Genomic DNA, 8,274 nt, shown 5'->3' with positions numbered 1-8,274 from the left:
TTGTTGGAAGGGTGATTGTCAAACGATTTAAAGGTGGGCAGGTTTTTAAAAGGGAATAAACGTCAGGATCACATTTAGTGTGATTTAAAAGCATTTGTATCTTTGTCACTCACATAATTATGTCTTTATTCATGAAGATGACTCAGGCTCTCAGTTGTGACTGAATGCAAAAATATAGGCTACTCGATTCATTTGATGCATTCTTGTACAGGCCTAATGTGAATATTGTGCCCTTTATATACAGGATATTATAATATTCGGTTATTACATTGCTGTTAGACAAGCCTTTTATATGTATACATTATCAGGGCAAGAGTATTTTTCAAAAATATAAAAGCACACTTTACAAATAAGCCCTTTCTGATTTGTCAGTTTGGGGCAAGTTGTCACGTGCGTTTCAAATGTTCAAATCATACTTGTATGACATGAACCTCCTTTATATTCCCATTTTAAAATATATATAAAAAAAAAACACATTACTGTCGTTACAACGCCACCAAGTGACAATTGTCGCTATTGACCCTTCTCAGATTGTGATCACGCATTTACACAAAAACCCATCACATATCTATATCGTTTTTGTGATGTATAACACCATATTTTGTGTTATATTACTTTAAAAATAAAAAAAAAAAATAAAAAAAACTTTTGGGACCGCACAGCAGCTCCAAAAAGTTTGAAAGCATATTTGAAATACTGTAATAACTCAAATGTCACAGTAAAAACAAAGACAATGGTTTTAAAACGAAACCTCTTTATTCATTATTTACAAGTCTAAAAGTGAATCATTGAACTCCAGCAGTCAGGCGCACTTGTCCCGGAGCGCGCGCACGGCGGCGTTGTGGAGCTCTCGCTGCGTGATGACGCGCCGCCGGTTGAACTTTGAGAGGCGCGCGGCCTCGGTGCCCACCTGCGCGTGCACATCAGCCAGGTGCCGCATCAAAAAGGCGGCGTCACTCACGTCAATAGACAGCTCCTTTATAAAGAAATAAAATAAAAACCTTTAGGATGTTAATCGTCATGGAACCCCGCACATGACGGGCAAGGAGGGGAGAAAAAAAAAAAAAAAAAAAAAAAAAAAGCCTGCAGGCATTAAGCCTAAAAAAAAAAAAAAAACAACAACAACATCAATAGTTGGTTCATTCTATCAAATTGTTTACTATTAAAACAAATTTGTTAAACTAAAAGGCTTGTTCAAAGACAGACAAAAGTCTTGCGGGTTTTGGAACGACGAGGTTGAGGAATTAAGTGACAAATTACCTCGTCGTTCCAAACCCAAAAGACTTTTAAAGTTTTTTTTTATTAAATGAAATCTGAGAAATGTCTGTCCCTTCGTTGACGGTCTACGCAACTATCATTATTCAAGCCCCATAAAGGTAGTGAAAACATCATTAATGTAATCCATGCGACCCCAGCGGTTTAACCACAATTTATGAAGCGACGCGAGTGCTTTGTTTGCGTTTATTTAAAAAAAAATAAATAAAAAATAAAGATAAAAGTGTAGTTATCAATCTCCGATGCGCGTTCAAGCTTGTTGCGCGTTCACGCTCTGGCGTCAACAAGCATGTGTCGTTGTGCTCTCGTGAACACGTGAGGGTAAGTAACGACAGAATTTTATTTTTTGAGTGAACCATTCCTTTAATATCAACTCAATCGTAAATATGAGAATTAAAGGTTTGTTCATGTCAAGTCTATTTATGCTACTGGTTTTTAAATCGAGTGCTTGACATGTGGAAATCTAGTTGCATAAGCACTGTAAATATTTGTGATCGAAACGGTTTACAACTTTAGGATCTTCAAAAAAAGTTTTTTTTTTTTTTTTTTTTGCTTTTACACACCTTCTCAATCTTGTAGATGTAGGCAGAGTATTTCTTGATGCTGTTCTTACGTGTCCAGCCTGTTTTAATGGACTTCTTCAAGGATTTCAGTCTTCTGTCAGGTGATATTTTCATGATTGATGCTGTTCAAGCCGCATTCACGGAACAGGAAGTAAAGCTGTTAAATGAACAGTCCGATCACCGGAACAATTTATTGCATCTCTGCTCGTCTCAGCACAGGTGAAACATTTAAGTCTTAATTAAAGCTTATTTCCCCAATCAAGCAGGGTCTGATAACAATGCCATTGCGATAGTAAATATAAATAAATAGATAAATAAATAAAGGTTGATTCCGTGATTAAATAAATTAGCCTACTTAATTTTTTTATATATATCTAAATTAATTTTGATTTTTTTAAAGTTACAATTTGGAATGTGTTAAGGTTTGGGAATTAAACTATATAAAAGGCTTAATTATTATTCATAATTTCTCTTTTTTCCCCTATATTCATGTTGCTTCATGTTAGATTCATGATCTGTGCATTTGATAAATAAACTTGTGATGTTTCTGTTTGGACTCTTTATTGTTCTAATCATGTAAAGACAAACACACACACACAGTTTAAGAGACAGTTTGATTTCACAATGAAACAACTGAACTCAATAAAGTCTCCTCTGAGCAATGAAATTTCCTCTGGGACCGAGAGAAGTCGTCACGCACAGGCAGATCAGGACTATTATTGGATGTATGGAGTCCAGTGGATTACAGTAATCCAGAGCTGAACACTGCTGCTCATGTAGTGCACTGTACAGATCTGCTGGTCAAGATGGACACGAGGATCCTCACTGTGTTTCTGCTGCTGTTCACTCAAGGTACAAAGTGTTTGTGTGACTGTGTGTCTTAACAGACCCAACAAAAATGTGTTCTAACATTGTGCTAATGTTCCCATTAAGTTATGAAAAGGTTATTTCTGAATGTTTAAAAAAGTTTTTTCTTGGTTGTGCGAACGTTAAGGGAACATTCTATTTTAACATTCTTCAAACATTGTGGGAATGTTACTTTAGAATGTTCTCTGAACATTCTGAAACAAGCAGTAATATTTTAAAAATGTTAAACGACCATCAAACTACAAACTTTTAGAAGTAAAAAGCGTTCCATCGACGATACTGTTAAATAATGATAAAAAATGATTTGTGCTAATGTTTTGAGAACATTATTAAAGACCAGATAACTCGTAAGGAACATTCTATTAACGTTACTGGAACGTTTGTTCATAACATTGAGAGAACCTTGCCAGAATGTTAGGCAATAAAGTTGTGTAGATTCACAATCTGTGTGTTTGTGTCCCTCTGACTCTGTCTCCAGGAACTTGACTGTTATGTATTTGGACTATAGCAGTTCTTCATCTAAAGTTTTCAGTAAATACATGTATACAGTCAATTGATTTTAACAATTAGGCCACAATCACCAATGATTTTACCTGTGGATGAAGATAAAAAGTTTAAATAAATGAAATAAAAGTGTGCAGAATGATTAATTTATGGGAAGTGAAATTTGAACGCTTTACCTTAATGATTTTGATCCTTCAAAACAAAACTGACAGATAGATAGACATGGATATATAGATAGATAGATTTCTACAATAATGTATCTCTCTCTGATCTCTCACAGGTTTCATTGATGTTTACACACAAGGGGTGAGTATAAATGTGTGCCTGTGTATCTGTTTACATGTGACAGTGTGTGTGAATATTGTATGTGTGTGTGTGTCAGGAGTTAGAGATGCCATGGCCTTATGAAGAGGAGGAGGAGGAGAGTGTGAAGGAAGTGACGGAGAATCAAACACCGCCGGGCTGCAACTGTGACTGTCAGGACATTCGACCCACCGGGACTCCAGTCTGGACCTCCATCAGCACCACGCCGCCCACACCCATCAGCCCGTACCAGGACTGCATGCCGGGTCAGTGTCTGTGTCATGTTTTCTGGCTTTAGTTTGGGTGTTTAATGGCAAAAACGTGCAAGGTCAGGCAGCATTAATTCTCACGGGGAAGATTTGAGACGAGAGCATCTCTCTGTCCCTTCAGAAGTGCACACTCACTGATTCAGGGCGTGAAGCCAAGAGCTTTAGAGCGATTACATGAGTAACGATGCATCAGCTAAAACTGATGACACATGAACCGCCCTCTGACCTCAGTATGACATTACCATCGAAATATTAAACGACAAGGAATAAGAGAACTACCAGTGCGGTCTGCAGGAGACGGTGAGAGACGAGCCGAGCGAGACGCCATCAGAATGGGAAAGCAGTGACTTTGAGAGAGGGTAGAGAGTGCCAGCGGATAATCTCATGACTAATGAATGTGATGCCCAGATTACCGCGCCTGAAATAGGGCTCATCTGTCCCACACCTTCACACACTGCAGGAGATCCACACGTGCCAACGAATGGGACTCCTGATCTTCATTCAGGCTGGAGAAGACTTATAAAATTAGGATAAAGTGGCATACAAATCATGCATTTGTGTTCATTTTGTTTGTTTTCTGGTTAAAAATACCTCATAATAAAGTACTGGAGAAACGATTTGTATTTTGGCACTTCTGGTTGCATCATCCTGGTTTTTCCAGACCCTTTACTTCCAGTTACTTCCAGTTGCTTTTACTTCCTGTTCTTTTTCTGTGATAGTTTGATTGTGGACACATTTTGAGGATAACCTGATGGTTTCAATGCTCCTATTGTCCAATCAGAGTGTCCCTACCACAAACCGCTGGGATTCGAGGCCGGGTCGGTGTTGGCGGAGCAGCTCACCTGTTCAAACCAGGACCAGTACATAGGCTGGTTTTCCTCCTGGACCCCGAATAAAGCCAGACTCAACAGTCAGGGGTTTGGGTAAGTGTCTCAGAAAAACCTGCCCTTGTGAAAAAGAAGTGCGCTTAATTCTAGTATTTGCGCACTTGTAGTGTACTTCAAGTCTTAAAAGTATACTTTTTAAGAAATTGTACTTGCAGATATTATAATAATGAAATAAAATGTCGCTTATAGTGTTAAGAAAGTTTAAAAGTGTACTTTGTAATAATGTCAAATGAAAAGTTTTGCTTTAAAGTACAATTTAAATGATGTTTTAATAAGAACTTGTCTTATTTTGATGTGTCGACTAAAGCACATGTAAAGTACTTGGTTATAATTTAACTTGTTATTTGAAATTACATTTAAAGTTAATATTACATTAAATTTACTAAATTGCGACTTTAAAAATATAGCTGCGAGCAGCAATTATCGGGGTTTAAGTGCTTATTATGTTTTAATTAGCAAGCCTGTAACGATCTTGACTGTAATTGGAAAATACCATTTACAGCCAATACAGGCAATTTACCATAGGAAATATATGGAAAATTAAAAGCTTTTAACAGTTATTAAGGTTGAGCCAAAAACCTAGGACTGGTTCGCCAAAGTTGGTTTTTGAAATAATCTCCAATATTTAATGAACGATTTGGTGGACAGTGGCGGTCCTAGAGGAAAGTTGCTCAGAATGAGGAGTTAAACCATGTGGTATGAATGTCGTGGGCTTGTGCGAAAAATTGCATGATACTCGATCCTTTATGCACGTGAAAAATGCAAAGGCTCCCCTTGGTGGCAATTTCTTTCGAACTTCTCACAGGCCTCTAGGGCCGTGAGTCAAACAGGCCCAGTGAGTTAACCCGGCCACCGTTAACCTGGTCCGGCTGAAAATTCAGTGGCCGATACGTCACTGTCCTCTTAGACAGTCGTGGCGCCTCAGAGGAAGACACTGCATGCCAATTTTCAAGTCAATCGGACTAGCGGTGAAGTAGTTAAAGCCATTTTCATGTTTTTTCCTGTTATAGCGCCACCAAGTGGCCAGTCGCGGCGTCCTTTTTTACACAACCACAGAATGAGCTCTTACATAGGTGTGCCAATTTTGGTGAAAATATCTTATTCGCTTCACGAGTTATAGCAGTTTTAGTAAAAGTGTCTCCACCCATTTCTAACGTTTTTGCGGCCCTTGGGGACCATGAATCGAAATTGCAACTTTTTTAATAATTATTGAGAATCAGACTCAAGTGAATCTCGCTGCACTCATTTAGTTCCAAGGATTCCAATGATATAAGACATTTGAAGCCTACGTCTAATGGTTTAGGAGTTATGAGACATTTCGTAACCAGCTCTCAAAGTTTCAAGTCTTTAAGACTTACAGTTTGATCTGCCTGATCACTTTTAGGGGAGAATGCTGATCCTTGGAAAATTTAACAATAGAGTTTCACCGCTAAGCTCTTGAACCCCTAAACATATTTAAATACGAGATACATCTGATTGACCTTTGAGAGGTCATTGATGGTGAACTCTGGACTCATAAGTGGACTGACTGTCTCCTCACTCTATCTCAGCTGTGCCTGGCTGTCCAAGCTCCAGGACACAAGTCAGTGGCTTCAGATCGACCTCCAGGAGACGAAGGTGGTCTCTGGTATCATGACTCAAGGTCGTTGTGATGCTGACGAATGGACCACCAAGTACAGCCTGCAGTACCGAACCCACAACAGCCTCAACTGGATCTATTACAAAGACCAGACCGGCAATAACAGGGTAAAAGCCTGAATAAACCAGGGTGTTCTGAGGAAAATTATACTGACCTTATACTATAAGAAAAGACCCTCAGTAACTAAGTTTTAATACTAGCACTTGTTCTTCCATTGACGAAGAATATATATCAATATATATCATCATATATATATCATATATATCTGAACATGCAGACAGTACCTTGGTACCCTTGCCCAAACAACATTTTACCACATTATTGCATAATTTATGTGAAGTTTGATTATAAACCATCTGATAGTGTGCAGAAAAGAAGATTGGTCAGTAGCTCTTATGCTGGAATACCTTGAACATTTAATGAGCTTGTGTTCATCCATCAGGTGTTCTATGGAAACACAGACCGATCCTCCACGGTCCAGAACCTGCTGCGTCCACCCATCGTGACGCGGTACCTCCGGATCCTTCCTCTGGGATGGCACACACGCATTGCCATACGCCTGGAGCTGCTCATGTGCATGAACAAGTGTGTTTGATTCATGAGCATCATGGGTTTACAACAGCTTCATGTACCACAATACTAAAGTCTAAAGTCAAATACATTGGAAACTGTTTGAAATATTACCTTATATTCGTAGCTTCTGTATTTACAAAATTAAACAAATAACCATTTTTGGTGTAAAACAAGAGGACTGAGAGACTCTTACCAAAGACTTAATGATCTGAAGTTTGCAAAAGAAGAATAGTGTTTTTATTTCTATTTATGTAATGACAACTAAATAAATTCCAAATGAATTCCTTAATTGAGTCACTGTTTATCACAGATGTAAACATTAAACATCCTGGGCTTCTTCAAAACTGTGAACGAACACAGATTCATCACCAGTTGTTTCTTACTCATCACAACAACCAAAATAAACTAAATCATCTAAAAAAAAAATTCATGTGTCTTTTTGAAAAGTGTTCATTCCAGGTTAGAGACACGCCAACCCATTCACTACACACTGAGAGACTCTGTTGTTACGGAGTCATTTCAAATAAGACATGCCAACAAGATTTATCATGTAGGAGATGATTTATTAAAAACTATGCTAAAATTAGCAATGCTAACATTTACTGTTCTACACTCCTGTGTCTTCACAATCAAATATGTTTTTCCAAAGACTAAGAAGTGTTAAAGGACAGTTCATGTTTGATTTAGTTTGACATTTAGGTAAATCATGCGCACGATTTAGTGAATCAAGGGAACAAAGTAGTAAATCATGCGCACAATTTAGCAAATCGAAGGAACAAAATTGTAAATCATGCGCACAAATTAGCAAATCAAGGGAACGAAATAGTAAATCATGCGCACAATTTGGCAAATTGAAGGAACGAAATAGTAAATCATGCGCACAATTTAGCAAATCCAAGGAACGAAATAGTAAATCATGCGCACAATTTAGCAAATCCAAGGAACAAAATAGTAAATTGTGCATACAAATTAGCAAATCGAGGGAACGAAATAGTAAATCAAGTGCACGATTTAGTGAATCGAGGGAACGAAATAGTAAATCATGCACACAATTTATCAAATTGAATGAACAAAATAGTAAATTGTGAGCACAATTTAGGAAATCAACGGAACAAAATAGTAAATCATCAGCGCTTCTTCTGCAAATAGAGGAAGCACTTATTGCACAGATTAAGTAAAACACAGGGAAGAAAGTGTATCCTTTTTAGGGAAAGCTCTATTTGGGGGATTTAGGCTCTTTGCATCTGGCAACCACAATCATGAATGCTAGTGGAGGCTTGTTACCAATACAAGATAAAAAAATAACATGTTTTGAGGATAAATAACGGGCGGGCCAATATGTTGTCATGTATACAGTGAAACTGGAGATTTTGGCTTGTGATGTCAGTACCAGA

General features: G+C 37.9%; 2 protein-coding genes across 2 annotated transcripts; one reads left to right on the top strand and one right to left on the bottom strand.

Annotated features, from left to right (window-relative positions):
* Positions 1-758: 758 nt before the first annotated feature.
* LOC137009040 (histone H2B-like) lies at positions 759-1,979 on the bottom strand. Its single transcript, XM_067370925.1, has 2 exons — positions 1,839-1,979; positions 759-976 (listed from the first exon to the last, which is right to left on the bottom strand). The coding sequence occupies exons 1-2, from the start codon at positions 1,950-1,952 to the stop codon at positions 803-805; spliced, it is 288 nt and encodes a 95-aa protein (XP_067227026.1). The 5' UTR covers positions 1,953-1,979; the 3' UTR covers positions 759-802.
* A 665-nt stretch (positions 1,980-2,644) lies between these two features.
* On the top strand, positions 2,645-7,199 carry rs1b (retinoschisin 1b). Its single transcript, XM_067370528.1, has 6 exons — positions 2,645-2,690; positions 3,490-3,515; positions 3,592-3,778; positions 4,563-4,704; positions 6,219-6,414; positions 6,750-7,199. The coding sequence occupies exons 1-6, from the start codon at positions 2,645-2,647 to the stop codon at positions 6,900-6,902; spliced, it is 750 nt and encodes a 249-aa protein (XP_067226629.1). The 3' UTR covers positions 6,903-7,199.
* The last annotated feature ends 1,075 nt before the right edge of the window (positions 7,200-8,274 follow it).

The sequence above is a fragment of the Chanodichthys erythropterus genome, chromosome 20 (assembly GCF_024489055.1).
Source record: "Chanodichthys erythropterus isolate Z2021 chromosome 20, ASM2448905v1, whole genome shotgun sequence".
In the NCBI taxonomy this organism is placed as follows: domain Eukaryota; kingdom Metazoa; phylum Chordata; class Actinopteri; order Cypriniformes; family Xenocyprididae; genus Chanodichthys; species Chanodichthys erythropterus.
The sequence above is the reverse complement of the archived record's forward strand: the minus strand, read 5'-3'. Positions and strand labels throughout refer to the sequence as shown.

What these genes read in the sequence shown, in the direction of transcription:
- rs1b (XM_067370528.1), top strand. Translation starts at nt 2,645, where the DNA reads ATGGACACGAGGATCCTCACTGTGTTTCTGCTGCTGTTCACTCAAG. An exon ending in TCTGCTGCTGTTCACTCAAG is followed by an intron (nt 2,691 to 3,489) that starts GTACAAAGTGTT and finishes GATCTCTCACAG; the next exon opens with GTTTCATTGATGTTTACACA. An exon ending in CTCAACAGTCAGGGGTTTGG is followed by an intron (nt 4,705 to 6,218) that starts GTAAGTGTCTCA and finishes ACTCTATCTCAG; the next exon opens with CTGTGCCTGGCTGTCCAAGC.
- LOC137009040 (XM_067370925.1), bottom strand. Translation starts at nt 1,952, where the DNA reads ATGAAAATATCACCTGACAGAAGACTGAAATCCTTGAAGAAGTCCATT. An exon ending in ACATCTACAAGATTGAGAAG is followed by an intron (nt 977 to 1,838) that starts GTGTGTAAAAGC and finishes TTCTTTATAAAG; the next exon opens with GAGCTGTCTATTGACGTGAG.